This window comes from Peromyscus leucopus, chromosome 3 (assembly GCF_004664715.2).
Source record: "Peromyscus leucopus breed LL Stock chromosome 3, UCI_PerLeu_2.1, whole genome shotgun sequence".
Lineage (NCBI taxonomy): Eukaryota > Metazoa > Chordata > Mammalia > Rodentia > Cricetidae > Peromyscus > Peromyscus leucopus.
Window position 1 is genome coordinate 46391719 of NC_051065.1, and position 23409 is coordinate 46415127.

At 41.4% G+C, this 23409-nt stretch overlaps 3 gene segments (V, D, J or C); all 3 read right to left on the bottom strand.

Annotated features, from left to right (window-relative positions):
- Positions 1–9031: 9031 nt before the first annotated feature.
- LOC119087585 lies at positions 9032–10920 on the bottom strand. The segment is given in 2 exon segments: positions 9032–10007; positions 10130–10920. Coding segments are annotated over 2 exon segments (492 nt in total).
- A 3094-nt stretch (positions 10921–14014) lies between these two features.
- LOC114687320 lies at positions 14015–15162 on the bottom strand. The segment is given in 2 exon segments: positions 14015–14861; positions 14988–15162. Coding segments are annotated over 2 exon segments (516 nt in total).
- A 489-nt stretch (positions 15163–15651) lies between these two features.
- LOC114687307 lies at positions 15652–18316 on the bottom strand. The segment is given in 2 exon segments: positions 15652–17899; positions 18164–18316. Coding segments are annotated over 2 exon segments (392 nt in total).
- Between the last annotated feature and the right edge of the window lie 5093 nt (positions 18317–23409).

Sequence of the window (23409 nt, forward strand, 5' to 3'; positions counted from 1 at the left end):
TTAGAATTACATCTGTCTTACCATTATAGATTAGGAGACAGTTAATAAACATTCTCACGCCCTCTGTGTGTGTGCATGTGTGTGTGTGTGTGTGTGTGTGTGTGTGTATCTATTTGCCTGTCTGTCTGATTCTTTCTCTCTTTCTAATTTGTATATTAGAAATATATACATATATATAAAAATGTACATGTGCAGTTAGTATGCAAAGATACATGCTTATAGAGAAAAGAGATTGCTGCAAAACACTGAAGTGGTAAAATTGGTTGTTAATAGAAGGTAGGATTGGAACAGCAAATACAAGGATATCATTAGCATTTTATTTATACATCATTGAATTTTTATATTAAAACTTATTTTAGCCACACAAAAGCATAAAATTAATATTTTTTCATTAAGTGGCATAATTTGTCATTTCTATGCAGGAAAATTACAGAAAAATCTCTAGCTATAGGATAACTAAAAAGGTTCATTTCTTTAATGAACTGAGGTTAAACTGTAATACATTAAAGGGTACAAGTTTATGGTGCCATGACTGGCCTCTGGCTGGGGGTGGGTCAGCAAGGAGTTTGATATGCTTGACATGTTTGTTTATTTCTGCTGATTATGACTAATTTGACTTTGATCTCTGGAAGCCTGATTACCATAAGAAAATTGGGGTTCCCAGGCCTCATTCTTACAGAATTTGAATAATTCTGAATTTAAAAGGGGGAATACATGAGCACCATCTAGTGCCTACAGTTTTAAATCTGAATCAAGTTCCTTATATAATTTTTTATTAATTTCATTTTTAAGCATTTCTCAGGCTCTAGAAAGACTCAGTTTTGTTTATAATTCAGGTCAGGTCAACCATAACATTATTCCAGAGTTCATGAGTAGGTCACAACTTTCTCAAATGTGGCTTCAGTAACTGGGTGGGAAGAAATAGTGTCCCTAAGGAAGAATTATTTTAAGGTTTGATTCTAAAATAAGTCATCTATTTTTGGTCTTCTCTGCCTTAGGACGTTAAATTATATGAGTCTTTAAAAATTGAATACTAATCATTCAGGCAAAGCCTGTGTTTTAATTACCCTTGGTCTGTATTGGGTGATTATCTCAACCCCAAATGATTCCTATGATTTTACAAGAGCACATGCTAAGTCCATTCTATAATTCGACTCTCTACTGTCATAATTGGCCCTTCATAGTTGCGAAGGAGAGGAAATAAGCATAGAGCTCTCTGATTAGTACCTTGTACCATGGCTGGGGTGAGATAGGGAAGCAAATGAAACACAGTCCTATCTTGGGCATCCAAACACCCAAAAACCGCACGTCCATGAGGTGGAGTATCAGGCCTCCTGCCCTCAAAGTCATCCAGCGCTGTCTTTGTCTCAAGAAAATAGTGTGATTAGAGAATCTGTCTGTTTTCTCCAATGTTTTTTAATGTTAGTGTTGATGCTCATTTTACTAGACACTTGCTATCCTATCTCTGGAAGACTACAAATTATAAGTAGCTTATGGGGACAGATACTGAAAGAGGAAACAAGACCAGGATGGTAGACTTGCAGAAAGGAGTGTGATCCAGGTACAATTCACCACAATAGAGATTTATCATCTTTCCTATGATGATTTCATGAAATAAAGGGATATGGACTTCTGGAATAGACAAATGAGAATCTAAAGATGGTTTCCTTATAATTCTTTGTTCAAATATTGGCCACTAGTGCCTAGAACTGCTTCTGGAACAGGCAATAAAAATTGATCAAAGCCACAGTTCCTACAAAGATGAGCTTTTCAGCCCAGAGAACAAAACAAGTTTCTATTGATCAACAAATCCATGTAAAATAGTGACTATGCTAAGTCACAATAATGAGAGTCTGCCATATTAGGGAATGTGGCCTAATCCAATGGTTAAAGGAACATTCCTTAAGAAGGTGGTGTTGGGAGACAGGGAGACAGGGGGCACTTGTTGACAGATAGATTCTTCTCAGATTGGAAGAGACAGAGCCTTTTGGTGGGAGAAGAGTAGTTCAGAAGGGGGATGAACCAAGCATAAGAGTCCTTGTTTGAAGGGAAGATGAGAGTGTACGGAGTGGAGGGAGGAAAGATTCACAGACACAGCTGAGCAAAGCTGAGACCAAGACAAGCATGGAATGAGGATGTTGGAATCATGAAGAACCAGGGGAGAAAGGGAATGCAGATTTGATGTCTGTATTATGAATTTGCAGGAAAAAAAAAACTTTCTGTTCTTTGGACAGCTATGTAAGGTTCTAGCTGAGGTAGCTCAAATAAAAGAGCTGCAAAGAGAGACATAGAAGTGGAGATTGCATTCACTGACATCACAGTTCTGGGGAAGTACCTGGCACAAAGCAGTTTTGCATGCAAAGGACTGCACCAAGCTCTAGGACCCAAGCCAGGAAATTGGAGAGTTTGCTATGGCGTGTATTCCTTTCCTTTGGCTGGCTCATGGACTGAGGTGATTTGAATTGAATATATTCCATAGACTCGGGTATTTGAATACTTGATCTTTATTTGATGATGCTATTTGGATAAGTTTAGGAGGCGTGGCCTAGCCAGAGGAAGTGTGTCACTGGGGGTGGGCTTTGAGGTTTCAAAGCCTTTGCCATGGCAGTGTGCTCTCTACACCCTGCCTGTAGTTCAAGAGGTGAGCCCTCAACCTCTGCTCTAGTCATGTCTGTTGCTTGCTGCCATGATTCCCCACCATGATTGACTCTTATCCCCCTGGAACTCTAAGCCAAATAAACCCTTTCTTTCTGTAAGTTGCCTTGGCCATGGTTTTTTATCAAGTCAACCAAAAAGTAACTATTACATAGCCTCATAAAGACAAGGTCTCCTTTGTCTTTTTTCTGAGCTTGTATGCAGAAGGGATGACTGTAAGATGACTGTGGAAAAAAGACTAAGAGGTCTGGGGGACATTGTCCATTATTAGGGTGAAATCTCTGAATCTGACAGGAAGTCAGAGACCCAGCAGGTATCTCTCCTCTGTGTGCTGTTGTAGATGAGGCTTAGCTCAATTAAAGCTTCTGTTGACTCATATAGCTATGAGTAGCAACCACAGAAGTCTCAATGTCAATTTCTGTCCTGGTTTCTTCCCCTTGTATCTTGTGGTCTGGGTCATTCTAGTCTCTATGGAGTCTGTGATGAAGGAGAATTGACGTTAGAGACACTAAATAAGGAGGGACTTCTATATTTTATATGCAAGAAAAGGCTTACATGAAAGCTTGGTGATCCTAGAGACAGGTTTTAGAGGACACAAATGGCCATATGAGAAAAGATCCTGTTGTCTATGGCAAGTTTGAGGAAGAACAGAGGATGGGAGAAAGAAAGGATTTTGTTAGTTTGTGTATTAGGAGACTAGTTCCTGCTCAACAGAGTCAGTATGTAATGTCAGTATGATTGTTGTCTGCCCTGACTCCACTCTAGAACTCTTCAATTTACTGTCATAGCTTTTATCCACATGGTCTTCTCTACAGACAGAGTCCTGTATCACCCACCCTACATCTATCTCTTTACATACATCATACATCTCAGGTTTTCAAACCCAAGGAATGTCTTTTTTTTTTAAATAGGTTTTAGCTACACTATATACATCTCACTCTTTTCTATTCCAAGATCTCTTTATACTTTACATATTTTAAATAAACTTGTTCTTAATTGTGTAAAGTATAATTTAAATTCTACTAGCATAAGTTAATGAAATTCGGGGCATTTATTTGGTGGAGGAGATTATTCAAATGAGGCACACAAAAAACAAAATATGATCTCAGTTGTGTTATACTCTTCTACATCAATATGTACCATAAACTACAGAGTGGGGAAACACACAAGTATTATAAAAAGATAATCAAGAATTTGTGTGGATTCATACATTCCTCAAACTTTCCCAGGAAGACACAGTAATAATGACTGATGCCAATGCCCGGGTTGTCTCCTGCTGACCAGTTAACACAAAAGGCCAGGGCTGGGGCTCTAGCTTACTGAGCCCACAGAGGATGGTAGCGGACACTTGAATATTAAACAGCTCTGTCTTTGTAAAATGGGGAGCGTTCCTCTAGGCCTGGCTCTTATGCACTACAGGGCATTGGAGGTTTGTTTACTGTCCTTGAACCTTATCTATAAAGGGGACATAAGAACATTTGACTTGTGTGATTGTTGCGAAGCTTTAGGGCATGTGTATTAAGGATGTAGCACACATTGAGAGATCACTGTTCAAAGGAAGTTAGCTAGGACTGACCAAACTCTAAGAAGATACTAGTGGAGTAGTGGAAATCTTCTGTTAGATACACAAGGAACTTGGGCTTCATGGTTGTTTGTGTGTTTCCAAACAACTTGGCTGGTTGTTTGGAAATGCTCTGAGCTGAGCAGGACACAGAAGTGCCTTTGAAGCAACAGATAACATCTCTTGAAAGAGTCAAACCAGCATCTTCTCTCTTTAAGTGCCAAAGCAGGAGGTTTATGCACAGAACACAGATGGGTTTTCAGGGACGTCAAGATGCTGGCACAGACATAAAGGACTGAGACCTTGAGTACCAAAGTGCTCGCATTCAGCTTAGAGTTATCGTCAAAAAACAGCTGAGCTGAGAGTCACTCAGGGAAGTTTCCTTTTCCTCTTTTTGCACATTTCTATAAACTCAGAGAACTAGAGGACCTGACTAAGGGCTTATTGATATCAAGACACATAGGAATTGTCTTGAAATAGGGGAACATCTCAGAAACACTTGCTATCCTCTTGTTTTGATGAGTTGTCTTAGCGTTGGATGACTCCACATTTTCTCCTGGGCCTGTGGGAAAAGCCGATGGATAATGAACACAGGAGGGTTTCTGGAGGTACATCCTCAGGACAAAGCGGCAGACTTGAGAGTCGGCAAGTCTGAAAGTTTCCCTTTTTGTATCCAGGACCAACCTATTTCCAGATCAGAGTGGAGTAAGAATTTATGGCCAGGCTGTAGCTTGCAGCTGCTTCTGTGTACAGGACTGGTGCTCTGGAGTAAGAGCTGAGCTCTTGGCCAGCATTATTTTCCCTGATTTGAGGCTTACCATGTGATGTCACTGTCACTGTCTTACCATAGTTTGAAGGCTTCATGTGGTCCTGCACCCAGAAGATGCAAGGCCCCATCCTCCTCCTCTTCACACACTGCGTGCTGAGTCCTTTGCTGGAGCTGGTATACATACACATCAGCTGATGACAAGCCAGCTGTGATAGAAGCCCACTCTCCAGCTCAACTGGGACATCCACATACTGTCTTTACGATTTGGGATTCTAGCCATGAGGGTTTTTTTTTTTTTTTTTGCTGGTTTGTTTGGTTGGTTGATTTTTGTTTTTGCTTTTTTATATATTTTCCTTTCTGGACCAGCAACCCTAACCTTTGCCTTAAGTGGCAAGAAATGCTGATCTGATCAAATCCAAAGGAAACCTGGGTTGGTAGTAAATTATTAGGAGTAAGATTTCTCCCAAACCACTCTGCAACTTTGTCAGCTTATTGCTCAGAACTGGCTAGATGGGGTTTATGCTCTAAAGCCTGCAGGTATAGTATTCTATATATTTCCAGTTTATCTCCCTTGAACCATCCTGCCTTCCGGGAGGCTGACAGTGAAGTGAAGAGAACAAAGGGTGTTAAGATGACCAACTGTCCTGGTTTGTAAGACCTTGCTTTTGGCTCCTTTCTAGAATACATTGCCTAGTGGTTACTTTTGTCTTTTAAATGGCACAATGCATTGTGCACAGCCTTTCCCCAGTGTGCCATACCCTGAGGACTGAAACCCTCTGCCTTTTGAGCCTTGTGTAAGTAAGAGCCATGCACCTATTCCCAATACTTTCCTTTCCCTGTCATTTTCCCTCAGCCTCGCCACACACTTGCAAACAACTGCTTCATTCTTCATTCTCAGTTATACCAGCACCTCGACTAAAAGACCCAGCTAAAAAGGCAAAAATCATCATTGGAGAATGTATTTTTTTTTCCCTGTGAAAAAAGTGAAAAGTGCTCTAACATTCTGCAATTAGAGGTAATAAGGTTTCTACTGTTCTGCAATTAGCAGTGAGGAAATTCTAGCAGTTCGCAATTAGCATTGCTAAGTGAGCCAGTAGAAATGCTAAGAACTCGGCAATGTGAAAATAAACACTATGGCTTGGGGCCACAGACTCCAAAGGGATTCATTAATATGCTATGCTTCCTCATCTACTCCCAGCGGGGCAGTCTGGGGTAGACCGTGTTTGCTTCTTATGTACCGGAAACTGTGACACTGAATACAAATGTCCTCTTAAGGGGACACCGTCCTACCCTCAAAGATGTGCCCTAAGCTGGGCCCCACGGAAAAGAAGCAACAGTTATACACAGAAGAAAGATCAAACCCCCAGTATCCATGTAAAACCACACACGCCTGTAACCCCTGCATTGTAGGGAGGAGAGACAAGAGCATCACTACCACTCCCAGCCTAGCCTTATCACACATTCCAGGTCAGGGAGTGTAGCAGGAATCTTAAAAAGTTCTTACTAATAAAATCAAACCTGAGGCCAGTTATTGGGGTGAATACTGGAAGATCAGAGAGACAGAATAAGCCACAGCTAACCTCACCTGGCCAACTTCCCAGCTGGTCTTGTTTCCTCAGACTGGAAGCCTCTGTGTCCTCATATCCGAATGGCTCTCAGCTGAACTGTGGGGCTCAAAACCTAAAAGCTTAACCAGCCAAATGCTTAACCAGCCAAATGCTTAACCAGCCAAATGCTTCTAGTTCCTAGTCTTCACGCCTTATATATCTTTCTGTTTTTGCTATCACTCCCTGGGATTAAAGGCTCACTTCTTGGGATTAAAGGCGTGTGTCACCATGCCTGGCTGTTTCCAAAGTGGCCTTGAACTCACAGAGATCCAGAGGGATTTCTACCTCTGGAATACTAGGATTAAAGGTGTGAGTGCCACCATTTTCTAGGCTTTGTATCTATCTAGTGGCTGTTCTGTCTCTGACCCCAGATAAGTTTATCAGGGTGCACAATATTTTGGGGAACACAATACCACCACAAGGGAGAGTCTCATAAAACAGATGAATGGTTTCCTGGGGAATGTATCCATGGTTGACCTGAAGCTTCCACATGCAGAACACACACACAACACACACACACACACACACACACACACACACACACACACACTGAAAGAGAAAAAGAGAGAGAGAGAGAGAGAGAGAGAGAGAGAGAGAGAGAGAAGAGAACAGCAGAAAGAACAAATACTGTGGCCTGAAGAGATGGCTCAGGAATTCAGAATATGTACTGCCCTTGTAGAGGACCCTAATTTGCTTCTCAGTACCTATATTGGATGGCTTACAGCAACCTATTATCTTGATCTGTACAGGACTATTTTCTGGACTCCAGGGTACTTGGACTCCTGTGCACATACCCACATGTAGACACACACATATACATAATTAAAATAAAATGGAATAAATAACATTCTCAGAGAAATGTGAGCGAGACACCATCACTAATCTAATGGGTAGTTAACAGGATTAAGTGTACCATGTGAGGGAGACACCATCACTAATCTAATGGGTAGTTAACAGGACTAAGAACACCGTGTGAGGGAGACACCATCACTAATCTAATGGGTAGTTAACAGGACCAAGAACACTGTGTGGGGGAGACACCATCACTAATCTAATGGGTAGTTAACAGGACTAAGAGTACCATGTGAGGGAGACACCATCACTAATCTAATGGGTAGTTAACAGGACCAAGAACACTGTGTGGGGGAGACACCATCACTAATCTAATGGGTAGTTAGCAAGACTAAGAACACTGTGTGGGGGAGACACCATCACTAATCTAATGGGTAGTTAGCAAGACTAAGAACACTGTGTGGGGGAGACACCATCACTAATCTAATGGGTAGTTAACAGGACTAAGAGTACCAAATGCTGATGAGAATGTGCAGTCAGAGACTGCCAGGATTTCAGAATTAAAATTCAGAAAGTGACTTTAGAAAACTTTTCAAGTGTTTTTTAATAAGTTTAAGGATGCATATGGCTTATGAGCCAATAATTCTACTCTGATATCTGTATCTAAGTGAAGGAGATGTCATTCACAAAGAATGGTACAGTAGAGTTTGAAGAAGCTTTAGTACCACAAATAGATGAGAACTGGGCTAACCAGATAAATTTCCATAAAGAGATAAATATATTATGATGTAATAGAAACTAGAGTAATCAGACAAAATAAGCAACGTATAAACACAAAATAAACATAGTTAAAAATGTTAATTTTGAAGGAATGTAAGTCAATAAAAATAAATATGATTTCATTTTTAGGAGGTTCAAAAATAGATAAAAATCAAACAGTGGAAATAGAAATCAAATTATCTTCACCTCTCCAAGAAAAATTGGTTGGAAGATAGATGATGAAATCTTCATTTTCTTTTCAGTTGTGATTATACTGGTATGTGAGTTTTACCAGTTTCCAAGGATTAGTTCAAGCATTTTATTTCCCATTTTACTTTAAAAAGATATTACTTCAAAGAGAATCTTAAGATTCCATAAAAGATAGGAATCCTACACAAATATGTGCTTTGATTCTATATAGTGCAATTTCAAATCCATCACACAAAAGCAAATCCCTGAACACACATATTTACACAAAATATTGGAAATGTAAGAAGTATTTCGTGACTGAAATATGAACAACCAGACCTAACATCAGAGTAAGCTAAGGATTGATGTTGGATGAAAGCCAAATACAAACAAAAATGTAAACACAACTCAAAGGCTATTGAGATCCTTCACAAATTTCTGTAAATGGCATGGTTTATAACTCTGTGAATCATCACTCCTCTGTCAGTGCACTGGCCAATTGGGGAACTAAAATTTCTGCAAGGCAAGCAGCCTGATCCCCTCTTCATCTGCAGGCTCCTTGGTGAGCCAGTACACTCCTGTGGCAGCATCACATTTGGGCACAGTATAGGCACATGGGTTTGCACTTTCTGTAAAGTCCAGCTATGAACCTCATGGCTTTTTAACTCATTCCAAATTGAGACCTTGCTCCCAGGGATGGATGCCTGCATGTAGGTGCTAAGGAGTGAGGCAAGCTTGGGGAAGGGTGCTTACTCGATATTCACAAGGAAGAACATTGACGTCTTCACATATTTTAATTCAACACAAAGAAATTAACTATTAGTTTCCTATCTGGATCTGCCTGAGTAAGACTAAACACATCGTTCTGTCTCCATGGCTCCTTAGTTTGTTCTCTCTTCAGTAATTCTCCAGCTTGAGGTCTGTTGACTTGTATAATTTTAACTTACATTAACACTGTTTTCTGCAGAGGAATAACGGTGGATTTGATAGACTCGAGGCCAAAATGACATTTTGCACTAGCTTTGAACTTGGAGAATCCCAGATGATTTGAGACATTCAGAGTGCTCTAATACTTTCTATGTTGTTTTCCTCTTTTGCAAAGAAAACAAAATACAAATGTCATGTTGGAAACTGATATCCGCTCTACTCAGTTACTAGAAGACTCCAAACTGGAAAAGGTAATATCCAATATCATTTGGATTTACATACTTAGTGGCCCTTGGCTCACACTAAGACTCATGCTGCACAAGGTCCCTCCGGGTAGGAAGATCTTCAGGAAGTTCAGACCTTGCTTTTGGTTGGCACAGGGGCTGAAGAAGGGGGACCCTCAACCTCGTGGTTGTGCTTCTTGTGCAGGGAACACCTGGCTGTGCAGTGCTGTGTTCACTGCTGGCACAGAAGTACACGGAGGTCTGGCTGGGTCTGGTCAACTCTAACGTCAGGGGGAAATCCTCGCTCTTGTTTCTGGAGACACTGTACCCTTCGGGGACATCTCCTTTGTCAGTGCTGCCAACACTTCCTGAGTAATGGAGCAGCTTCAACCCCTGTCCTGCATCTTGTCGATACCAGAACATCCAATAGTGGTTCATATCCTGGGAGCATTCCAGGGTCATCTTTCTTCCTGTCTGTGTGATCCAGTATCTAGGTGTCTGGGTAATTCCAGCATCTGTGAGGTCTGTTTGGAGAAAGACACGGAAGGCAAATAAGAAATAACAAGTGCAGTGTGGGGAAAGAAAAGATTTGGAGCCGGAGCACTGCAAGAGATGGTAGAATTCTCCAACAAAACACAGGACTCACCTGCTCTTAGCAGGCAAAGCATCACACAAAACACTGTGGGGGTCATGGCAGGTTACAGTGAGAAGGGATTACTCCAGCTGAATGATGTGGTCTTAGGACTGAAGACAAAAATTCCGAGCCTCCTCTTCTTGGGAGTGATGGTTGGGCCTCTGATGTCACCTCCCCTTGCCACCTCTGCAGCAGGGCTCTCTTGCTCAGCAAGGCCGGCAGGAAAAGGGAGTTTAGCAAAGATACCAGGAAATGAGGGTAAACCACAGTCCAGCGGTTTCCCTTTCTTCCGGCAAGGAGTTTGTCCGTTGCCAGCACCTGTCCTGGTGTCAAGGCCGCCCTGCCCAAAGTCTCCAACTGTGGGTCTCATTCCAGTTTAGAGACATCCTCCCGCCACTTGGAAAGCTGTACACAAACCAGTAACTGAAAATATCTGAATTTCCGTCCTTGGCTGCTTGCCCAGTCTCTCTAGCAATCTGTGGAGCTCAGTGACATCTTGTGGCCAATACAGGAATTATTCCCTGCAATCACCCAAGGAATGCTGGCAAATACCTGAGTGGTCATCAGGAGGAAATTCCAGAGGTATTCTAGGACAATTTTTATGATCAATTTTCTTAAACCTTAATCTAAATTCTAATTCTAGTTCTGATAAATTCTTGGAATTTTCATGTTAGCATCTATCCCACCTTCACTCTACTATTGTATGCACAACAATTGCAATTATTTTCTTTTACAAGATGGATAGGCACGAGAAGAACTGCTACTTAGTACAAATATTAAGGTCGAGAGACAGCCGGAACTGACCTACTCTGGTGATGGGATGGCCAAACACCCTAATAGCTGTGCCAGAAACCCCATCCAAGGACTGAGGAATCTGGATGCAGACATCCACGGCTAGGCCCCCGGGTGGAGCGCCGGGAGTCTAATTAGCGAGAAAGAGAAGGGTTTATATGAGCAAGAATTGTTGAAATCAAGGTTGGATAAAGCACAGGGACCAATAGCCAAACGAATGGAAACATATGAACTATGAACCAAAGGCTGAGAGGCCCCCAGCTGGATCAGGCCCTCTGAATAGGTGAGACAGTTGATTGGCTTGATCTGTTTGGGAGGCATCTAGGCAGTGGTACCAGATCCTGGGCTCATTGCATGAGTTGGCTCTTTGAAACCTGGGGCTTATGCAGGGACACTTGGCTCAGTCTGGGAGGAGGAGACTGGACCTGCCTGGACTGAGTCTACCAGGTCAATCTCAGTTCTCAGGGGAGGCTTTGCCCTGGAGGAGGTGGGAATGGGGGGTGGGCTGGGGGAAGGGGAGGGGGCAGGAGGGGGGAGAACAAGGGAATCCGTGGCTGATATGTAGACCTGAATGGTATTGTAAAATAAAATAAAAGGAAAAAAATACAAAAAAAGAATAAAGACATATGACTTAACATGTAAGAATAATTTTGTTAAAGATAAACACAATTTTCCAGACAACGCACAAAAAAATCTGATCATCAATGAGTGAGATCATCTTCAAGATGAGGTCAAATGTGTGAATAAAAAATAAAGTGGGCAGGGAGGTGGTGGCGCATGCCTTTAATCCCAGCACTTGGGAGACAGAGACAGGTGGATCTTTCTGAGTTCAAGGCCAACCTGGTTTACATAGTGAGTTCCAGGACAGCCAGGACTGTTACACAGAGAAACCCTGTCTTGAAAAACCAATAAAGAACTAAATAGGAATGAAAGAAAAATATAAGATGTCTTATAAGCCAACTGATTACAGGTAAAGTGGTGGTGGGGAATCAAGGCTGGGTATAATTAGCTGAGGGTGTGTGGACAACTTAGAATGCACACCTACTGATGTGAGGGGTGAGAAGAGAACAGAGAGCAGGATGATGGGAAACAAGGTTACATGGATGCAAATTAGTACTACAGTGAAGGTGAGGAGAACATGCTGGACTATAACGACTTGCTGCCTGTGTGCCAGTCCCCAGGGATCATTTCTATTTCTAGAATGTGTTCCTGTCTGCCTTCCTCCACCAACTTAGAACACCAACTTAGAATTGCTCCTAGTGGTTGGACTTCCTCAGTTTCCATGTACCAGCTCCTGGCTCCTTTTTTTATTTTTCTGAATACTAACTGCATCAAGTGGAAATCTCCCTCTTTTTCAAATCTTATAATTCATGATAAGACCTCTTTCCTGGTAACATGTTCGTTCTTCAATTCTCTGCCCTTTCATTTCAACTAAACTAAATGTTTGTTGTTAACAATAAACCTTTATAAAGGCCTTCATCATGTGACATGGAGATGTAGACGGTGTCTGCTTTCTGTAGCTTGGTGCTCATCTTGCTGATTCTTTTGCTGTCATAAATTTTACCAAGCAGAAGAGTTGAGATGATGTCTGGATATAACTAAAGCACAAAAACCTTCCTTGGTGCTGTAAGCAACACAAGCCTGAGAAATTTTTCTTCCAATGAGTGAGAATATGGAATGAAACAGAAAACAGCAAACTGTATAAAATATTTGAAAAGAATCTTCAGAGCATATCCTGCAACATCTCCACTACAAATACTATATTGTGGTACAGAATTTATATCCAAGGGATGTGCTCTGTATAAACCAGAACACAATCAGATGATCCTGCTACTTTGACTAGGTAGCCACGGTTGAAAGAAAGTTAAGAGGGAAATTATTTGAATCACCCCAAGGACAGACAATTGCTATCCAAGTTGCGGCTTTATTGGCTCCCAGGAAACAGGAAAAACAAAATATGGAATGATTGAGGATGACATCACTAAAATAGGACACAGGCAATTCCTTGTCAAAGTCATCACTCTTGAGGAAAGACATTTGGTATACAGAGCCATGCTTATTTCTGATAAGCAGGTTTTAGGGGGACTAGAATTTCTCTAACCAGCTTGCAAGGGCACCCTATGGTGGCTGGCTCTGTGAAAAGTAGTTCCAATCTGGGAGCACTGGGCTATCTCTGAGGAACAGTAGAAGCCCAGGATGTGTTAACAACTCTCATTACTCATTTAGGTCTCACAGATACAAACTGGTTTCACTTACAGATGGGCAGACAATTGTGCTACAATATAATTGTATTTTTAACAAATAATATAGAGTAGTATAGCCAGGTGGTAGTGGCACACAACTTTGATCCCAGAACTCAGGAGGCAGGCGGATCTCTGTGAGTTCAAGGCTAGCCTGGTCTACAGAGTGAGATCCAGGACAGGCACCAAAACTACACAGAGAAAACCTGTCTCGAAAGAGAGAGAGAGAGAGAGAGAGAAAGAGAGAGAGAGAGCAGTATATACTAACTAAACAAAAAGAAATAAGGATATTAATTTTTAATTCCATTTTCTTGAGTTAGAGACATCAAGGAAATTATTTAAAAATGAAAGTCAGGCAGGAACTGAAAAATTCAATTTCTAGCTATTGCTTTAGGGTATTAAGACTGCACTGACATGTGAGAGAAAATGTACGGCAGTGTAACTGTCACGGCAAGAGTAGTGGGAAGTAGAAAATAAGTGGGGAAAAAACCCAATTGCTTAATATATGTTGTAGTCAGACTTTCTTTGGACTGTCAGCTCCCAAATAATGACACTGAGACTTTTTATTAAACATAAAAGCTTGGCCTTAGTTTAGGCTTGTTCCCAACTAGCTCTTAAAACTTAAATTAACCCATTTACATTAATTTACTTTCTGCCACATGGCTTGTTACCTCCTCCATACAATACATCCAACTTCCTCCACATCTTCCACGCCTCAGATTCTTCCCAGAATTCCTCTCTCTGACCAAAAGTCCCACCTGTCCTCTCCTGCCTAGCTATTGGCCATTCAGCTCTTATTAAACCAATCAGAAGACGCCTTGGCAGGCAAGGAAAGAGAAAGATAAATCTTCACACAGTGTGATCAAATATTCTGCAACAGTATTCAGATAATTTTGTGTTTATCAAGTAAATGCCATTAAATGTAGCAAAGACTTTTTAATTAAAAAAATAAGACAAATTTCATACTATATAGCCTAAGGTGTCTAATGTGGCTAAAGTAGAAAATGCAACTGGAGAAAGAACATAGCTAAGGACATGGCTGTAGGAATTTCAGATACCACAGTGATCAAACAACTGCAGGAGAGGAGTCATGGACACTGCATGTGGCACAAGCTTGTGTATGAGTAGCAACCTCAGGATTCTGTACATGGCTGGCTACTGTGGTCTGAAAGCCAGTGCTAAGATGTCCAGTCATTGCTCTGTAGCACCCAATTGCCTCTGGAGACTTCTAGAATGGAACAGGTCTCAATTATTTCTCTCACTCATATTTACAGCCAGGCTTTTGTGAATTTTCCAGTGATGGCTTTGTATAAAGGATAAGTAATGTTTGATTCTGCATAGGGGCTCTACACACTGTGAGGAGAATGAAGTCAGAAGTTTGTGAGGAGGAAGGAAGCACCTGTACCATGCTGTGACTAAGCTGCTGGCACAGAGGTAGATGCCTGAGTCCTCTTGATCTGTAGACTGGATCTTCAGAATGGAGAAGGAGCCTTTAGGCCTCACTGCAGAGAATCGATCACTAGGCATCCCAGATTTGTCAAATAAAAACGTATTCTGAAAATACACCATAAACATTGGACCTTGTCCTGGGTTCTGTCGGTACCAATAAAGACCACTGTGGCCAGAAACTGGATTACACACAAGGTATACATCCTGTCCCCTCTTTATAACTCTGTACATGGGAGATTGCGAGACTCCAGCACTAGTGAGGTCTGTGAAAACATAAGTTGTGAACAGAGTAAAGAAAATGATTGTAATAAAAGTTCATCAAACACACACACACACACACACACACACACACACACAGAGTGAAAATGGTTGATATTTTAATGACTCACCTGTCCCCAGGAGATAGAACATCACCCAACAGAAGAGCCTAAAACCCATGGTAGAGTCCACACAGGATGAAAGCCCAGCGAATCTGAGTAGTAGTGAATAGGAGCAGATGAAGACTGAGGTGACCCTTCTCCCCACAGGGCAGTTCCCATGGTGACATCACTTCTGATATCAGGAACACACTATTTGCATTGTCAGTACATGGATGACTGACCTAAACATTTATACCTTTCTTCTTTTAAAAAAAAAAATCAATGAATAGACTCTCATTTTCATTCTCAGTGCTGCCTGAACTCTCACATCCTTTTAAAACTAGAGAAGACAGGTGTCTATAGGTTTGGATTTTATTTTGTATTTAAAGTAAATATATATGTATATATAACTGTGGTGGTTTAAAAGAAAATGACCCCCAAATGGAGTGGCACTATTAGGAGGGTGACCTTGTAGGAGTAGGTGTGACTTTGTTAGAGGAAGTGTGTCACTGTGGGATGAACTTTGTATCTCCTATGCTCAAGCTATGCCCAGGGTCACAGTTCACTTCCTGCAACCTGGGGATCAAGATGTAGAACTCTCACCTCCTTCTCTAGAACCAGCACCATGTCTGCCTGCATGCAGCCATGTCCCACCATGATGATAATGGACTAAACTTCTGAAACTGTAAGCCACCCCAACTAAATGTTCTCCTTTATAAGAGTTGCCATGGTTATGGTGTCTATATGTCTTTAAATAACTGCTATCTTCATTCCTCTATTGAAAAGTTTTCAGAAATAGCCCGGAAGCTTGACCTGTACTTCTAGGTTTAATACACATTTATATTAAAGAACAGGCCATATATTAATAAGAAATTCCCATGCCAAATGATAAACTGGGTTGCACACACAAATGCAGGCTTGTTAGTAAATAAATGTTCCTCTACAAATTCATTAATTCTTATGTATTCTGAACTCCTGGGTAACTGGGGAGAATATAAAACATTCAGATACTGAGGTATAACATCAAAGACATGTACTACATTGGGAAGGCTAAAGCAACAGAACAAAAATACTCTATTTACTACTTAATCCCAACTTCGTTGGTGTAGAGTGAGTATTCCTACATTGAATTCATCTGCTCTTCTTTGAATGGATTAATCAGTCACATTAATCATGAGTTAACCCTGCCTGGTGAGATTCCAGCATTATGGGAGCTGAGTAGAAGGAGGACTTCTGCCACAGTCATGAAAGCAACACCTAGAGCAGAAACATCCTAGTCATAGTCACATTTCACTTGCAAAGAGGTTCATTCAGAAGAGGAGCCTAGAGACCAAAGCAGGGTTGAGACAAATGTGATGTCTTAGTCCAGGAGAAGAGATCTTGTGCTGGGTGGTGTTAAATCAACTTATCTCAGCGTCAGTCATTTTCAGATTATACTTGGTAATGAAACATTTGTGTACAATTTAGAAAAAAAATAGCTACCATTGTACCATGTTACTTGGAAGGTGGCTGTAATCAAGCAGTGAGGTGGTGACATGAATACTACAGACCGAAAGGATGCTTTGTTTCTGTACTCTGTTTCTAGCTACCTTCCAAAATGTTGAGCACCAGAGTTCAGTTGAATATAGAAGGTTGCAACAGATACTCAGGAGTGAGTGTCCATTGGTTTCTTCCATTCTTGTTCAAGATACTATCAGTTTTAGTTCAGAATTCCTACCCATAATGTCTGGCAGACTCTAAACCTTCTTCCTTGGAATTCCATCCTGTGCCCTACATTAGAAAGTCAACAGCTCTGGCTGCTGGCTGTCAGCTGCCTCACTAACCTTCAACTTCTATTTTTCAATCTAGCTCTTTTCACATCTAGAAGATCTATGATAAACTCCATCTTCCTATGATACCTAACTGGTTCTATATCATCACTGTGGTGGAAATTCAATAGATGTCTTGGTATCATAAGTGGTTTCAATGAAAGAAGACTCTAGGGATGGCATTCTGAGAAAGGGTCTCTGATCTATCTAAATTCCTTATGGGAAAATCACCTGTAAGAAGTCTCAGGATGCAGCCACTGAAGGAAGCCTTTATCCTGTTATAGCCACTGGTGCTAGAGCAATATGGCACCACATTCCAGCACTCACCTTAGCCCAGTAATCAAAGAGATATGCTTGCTCAGAGTTAGGCTTCATCTCTGGCAGGGCAAAGTACAATCTGAGGTGCTTCCATTGATAGTTTCTCAATCTACTGAGAAACTGTTCAATCATCCCTTTCCTGTGACATGACCTGAATCCCAGAGGGAGAATGCATTATGTTTTGTCAAGGAAAACAGGGAGTTAGTGCATATCCAAATTACAAGCTACCTTCCATCCAGCAATCCTTAAACTCAAGACAAAGACCAGAAAGTCAGAATTAAAGAAGCATCAGAGGAAAGACAGCAACAGTGGAGACCTCTGAGTCCAAGGTCTGGTCCAAACCTGCCTGAGCTTGCCAGGAGATGTCCCTCAGCACAGACTGAGGTTTGCACTGCCCAGACCACTCAGAGCTCCAAGATTCCAGTGTTGAGAACTCTAGTATGTCACTGAGTTCCAGGGGTGGGTGTCTCTTCTCAGCATGTATCTTTATGTGCAGAGAGGAGGCAGGCCCACAGCTCTGTGGTATAACTGCTGGCACAGAAGTACACAGATGTCTGGGAGGGGAGGCCGACTCCAGCGTGAGGGGAAAGAACTCTGTGTTTGTTCTGGAAACGCTGTACCCCTCAGAGACATCTCCTTTGTCAGTGATGCCAACATCATATGAGTAGTAGATTAGCCTCAGCCCCAGCCCTGGATCCTGTCGGTACCAGAACATGGCGTCATGTTTCATATTCTGAGTACAGTTCATTCTCACATGTTGCCCTGTCCTCAGGAGCATCGATTTTGGAGTCTGATTGATGGCAGCACTCATTGGACCTGTGGAAAAGGAGAAGTGAATGCTCTCACAGTGATGGAAAGATTTTGTTTCAGTACCTTAAAATACGCACTGATGCCGGGAGGCGGTGGCACACACCTTTAATCCCAGCACCGGGAGGCAGAGCCAGGCAGATCTCTTTGAATTCGAGGCCCACCTAGTCTACAGATTAAGATCCAGGACAGGCTCCAAAACTATACAGAGAAACCCTATCTTGAAAAACAAACAAACAAACAAATACACACTGAGACATGTGCAAAACTCACCTGCCTGCAGAAAACAAAATGCCGCACTGCATAGTAAACTGAGGTTCATGACGAGATTCAGCAAAGCAGAGGGACCACTGAATATCTGTGTTGTAGAAAGGAAACGGTCTCTGAAGCAAATGACTCTGAGTTCTCAGTTTCCATGTCTGGGCATCAGAAGCCTCTAGTCACCAAGCCACACCCCTTCCTCAGAGAATCATCTCCAGAATAAAAGCCCACGCAGGCTAAATAGAAGTCAGTTGTCCAAAATGACTCAAATACCTCTTGACAATTTTTTTTGTAATGTAGCATGTAAGACCATGAACATTATATTCTCACTGAGATATAATTCCTCATTAACACACTGGTCTAGGATTATAGGGACCAAACAAACAAGAAAGAATTATAGGAAACACTCTTGTGGTTTCCTTGTGGCTTTTAACTCATGTGTCTCACATTATCCTTTTCTGTTTACTTAATTAACCACAATTCTATTGACATTCTCTACCTGCAGTAAATCGCTCTCATGTCCAGTTTTTAAACCTGGGAGGGCAATCTATTAACCTTTAAGGAATTATTTGCTGTTTCTTGTCAATTTATGACAGACAGAACACCTGCCCACTGTATCCAGACTGTCTTTATATATACATAAAACCAATGAATCTGCTTCTCATGGTCCAGGTGATACCACATCAGGGAATCATACCATGCAAGTGACTGGCCTCTCTTCATGGACTGTGATGGATACCTAGTATAACAGAACACCTCTTGGCAAACACCTGTTGACCTACCACATGCTGTCTCAAAATAACTTTTTTGGAAATGACTGTCAGAGCATTATTTTAAATGATATGAGTGAAAAACATGAATGAAAATAGTAAGAAAAATGTATTGTCAGTAACAAAGACAGAGGTTAAGATGTGAGAAGGACCTGGGAGAGAGGACAGATTCCAGGGTCAGGACCGCTGCAGCTTCAATAAAAAAATAAAAAAAAAAAAAAAAAAAAAAAGGAAAAAAAATATCCGAGGGTGGAGCAGAACTGATCGCATAAGGGAAGAACAGGATGTTTGTATAGATGTTTAAGGTGAGAGGTCAAGGCTTGATCATTCCTGTTCTACAACCTGACTGTAGATGATCTGTTCCCTGTCTTATTTTTTTTTTATAATAAGATTCTTCTTGTACTGCAAATCTATATCTTTAACATTCATGGTGTGTTCCCTTGTTTAGAATGCTGTCATGAATTACTTAATAGAGGGCTCAAAAACTTATATTTTTGGCTAAGAGGTCATAATTCAGAAAGACTTTACAGGTTGTTTAATAGACATTAAGTTCTTGGTGATTTGGAAAGTAAGTTCTGTGACTGGTCCATGAGAGTCTTCGTTTCAGAGTCTGTTCACTTTCTTTGAGATGGGCTCTTTGTGCAAGAGCACATATCTGGTATCACTCAGCATCTATGGGGCTGAAGACAGAGGCTATAGACACTGAAGGAGGAAATGTCATCAGTGTCTGATGCCATAATCATAATCAAGCTGTGAATCTGAGATCCAACAAGTCCAAGAGTGGTCCCACATCTGTGCTCAGGAATCCTCTGGTCCAGGAAATAGCACCTGAGCCTGAAGCCCAGATCAAATTCAGATGATTAAGAAGAGTTTTCTAGGTCACAATTTTTCAGTCACAGTCAAGGCAAAGCGATCCCTTCCCAATATAATCTCACCTACAAATGGCATTATGTGGTTTGCTTGGCTCTAGCACAGACACATGTCAACACATACACATGTCAACACAAGGCCTAGCCACATGTCTCAAAGCAACTCCATTGGAAATGACTAAGGTTGATCAGAGTATCATTATAAAACAATTTGAGTGCAATTGTGACTGAGAAAATGAATGAATGAAAAAGAATGAGTGAATGTGGTAAAGCTAGCCTCTACCAGCAGGAGTGAACTTTTTGACAATCACCTTACCTCATTGTCTATCTTCAGGGAGGAGTGTTCAGTACAGATCAGCTATGTAACATGATTTCAAATACCCCTTAAACCACCAGAAATATTTGCTCGAAACAGAAAAGGTTGTTTTGTTTGTTTGTTTTTTTGTTGTTTTGCTTTATTTTGTTGTTTGGTTGGTTGGTTTGGTTTTTTGAGACAGGGTTTCTCTGTGTAGTTTTGGTGCCTGTCCTAGATCTCACTCTGTAGACCAGTCTAGCCTCGAACTCAGAGATCTGCCTGGCTATGCCTCCCAAGTGCTGGGATTAAAGATGTGCACCACCACTGCCCAGCCAGGTAAGTATTTTAATGAGTATAGATGTTAATTTTGTGCTTAAAGGAATTCCAAGACAAATTACTTCATAAAAATAAAAGTTATTTTGTAAATTATCAGACATAGAGAAAGGTATTACAAAGAGTGAAACTTTGAAATTATATAAAAGTCCTATATCTTAGTAGGGTTTATGTTAGATGACTATATACATTTATACATTGCTCAAAAATCACTGACTTGTTCATCAATAGGTAATATTTATCATGTGTGATTTATTTGTCAATGAAGTTTTTAAATGTCTGACTAAGGGTATATGTTAAATTCTCTAGTTAGTTCATGTGATGAGTCACCAGGCATATGTATTTCCATTTCAACTATAAAATGACAAGACAAGAGTCCTCATCTGCTTTTGCACATAGATAGTGATAACGACTGTCTTTGATTAGCAAATGCAATCAAACATCTGGGTTCATATCATACACTATGTATTTTATGCTTATTGAAGTGTTATACATTTGTGAAGATGGTGTGATGGCTAATTTTATTCGTCAACCTGGCCAAGCCATGACTACTCAAAAGATTTTATCAGACACTCTAGATGAGTCCATGTGGATGTTTTTGAATACTGACATTTAAAGAAGTAGATTTTCACATTAAATTGAACTAATAATCCAGTCAGTATAGCAAACCAAATAGCCTTTCAGAATATGACTCCGTCTGATCACTTTCTGCTGTGTGTGTGTTTTAGTGTGTGGCTAAAACAAAGTCTTTCTCTCAGGTTAAGTAGAATGTGCACATCAGACAGCTGCCAGCCTTGAGACTGGAACAACAGCTCCCCCTTGCTCTCCAGCAGCACCACTTCACCTGGATTTAGACATGTCCATAATTGCATTAGCCTGTTCCTTAAAATTCCATTGATAGGGTAGAGATATGGTTGATAATAGATAGACAGACAGACAGATGATAGATAGATGATAGACCGACAGATAGATCCTAATGGTTCTGTTTCACTGGATACTTCTGGCCAATATCAGTTGAACAAGTTAAGAACTGTAGCCTGCCTTGGTGAGCTCATGTTGGGATGGGAGGAAGAATGAGATGTAGTGGCAGTGAGCAGGTATTTTTCCCTTCATAGCTATATCCCAGGCAAGCCAACTTTTGCTAATGATTTTATTAGAACAGCAAATATGAGACAGTTGGAAAGGGTAGCATTCTGATTTTAAAGACAGGTTTTTTTTTCATGAAATAGGCATTGTTACATATATATATATATATATATTCTATTTGATGTCCTGTGGGGAAATGTCTTAGGCAAAGCAGATGTCCCAAAATGTGAAATGAAGGAGTAAAACTAATAAGTAAGGAGAGCTGCTTCTTCCATCACGGTTGGCTATGTGTTGCTCTTAAAGGTTGCGAGTTCTCTAACCAATGAGCCCTTCCCTTTGCACTAAAGGCAGGAAACCAAACATTCCCATGTCCTCATGAAGATCACAGAGGTCTTAAAGCATCTCTCTTACCATGACAACACAACCATATTGAGGAAGAGAGTGCCTTCATTCTTGTCAGTATATAGGCTTGTTTCAAAACTGTGGATTGCTTAGGCTCAGTTGGGAAGAGGTTAAAATAATCAGTTGATGCCATACCACCTTGCTAAAGGAGGCCTAAGATGGAGAAGACAGGTGAAGGGGTGGATCTAGAGCAAAGGATAAGGAAACAGGAAACAATAAATATTGGGGAAAGGAATATCAGGTAGTTAGCTATCCAATGTGAACCCAAGAAAGCTGCTTTGATATATGTACAGGTCAAGTAATGTTCACCTTTCACAAATTCTGTAAACACTAAACAGACCATAGATTTATGCAACCACAAGTGTCTGAGAAAGGTCTGTCACTTCTTAGAGCCTCAGCACATTCACTGGCAGCATCTCGACCCATCCTGACTCCTTCCTGAGTAGGGACAGGAATGTTTTTGTACATAATGCTGATGATCAGGCAGGCTGTGCTCTGCTGATGGCCCAGAGGAACAGTGCAGAGTCCTTTGGCTCCAAGGAGCTCAGATTTCTTTCAAACAATAGTCACCAAAGTGCTGTGCTGCACATCCAATAAGAACATTTCCCTTTCTCTCTCTTCTCTATTGCAATACTGAACTGGGGTTCCTGGCCCAGGGTCTTCTGGTAGCAGAACACAAAGAGGAATCCAGAGAGAGGGGAACACTTCATTGTTGCTAGCTGCCCTTTGTCTTTGATAAGATGTTTTGGGGTTTGCATGATTCTGGAATCCACTGGGTCTAAGAGTCAGGAGATAGAGTTTGCTGGGGCCCTCATTATCTGTCTTGTGTTTAAGGCAGGAACAATACAGGGCAAAACCTTCCAGGTTGTTTCCATGACTCACCTGCTCCCAGGAGACAAAGGCCACACTGCAGAGCAGCTTTTGACCATGTAGGATGAAAAACCTTGAGTATCACCTTGTTCAGGGTGGGGCCTCCTGGGGGAAGTATTTGGAGGTTTGAAGGTATCATCTCCTGATAGGCACAAATGCCATGCTCTGACATTACTCTCCCTGCAAGACATCCTGGTGCAGTGCAGCCTATGGTAAGACAGATTCAACTCTGAGAGGTAGGACTCCCAAACAGAGGTCAGGTTCAGCTACATGTCCCCATATCCATACCATACCATATATCCTTCCATATTAACTTTCCCTGCTAGTTCCTGGGCCTGGCCTGACCCTAGTTTCCTACCCTTGCCTTCCTTCACCACTCATGAAAGGACAGGGAACTCACTTTTTAGTGGCACTCTAGGGCCCTGACTCTCTTACCATTCCTTGGATTGACAAGTCTCTGACTGTCTGGGTCCTGCATCTGAGCAAACAGCCAAGGGTCCTTTTACAGCTGCTTTCATGGGCCCCATAGGGCTCCCTGCCACACTGTGGTGTCACAGCGCACCCAAGTGGGAGGCACACATCAGTTCCTGGAGTCCCACCTCCTAAGGCAGTATATTCATGCCTGACCAGCTG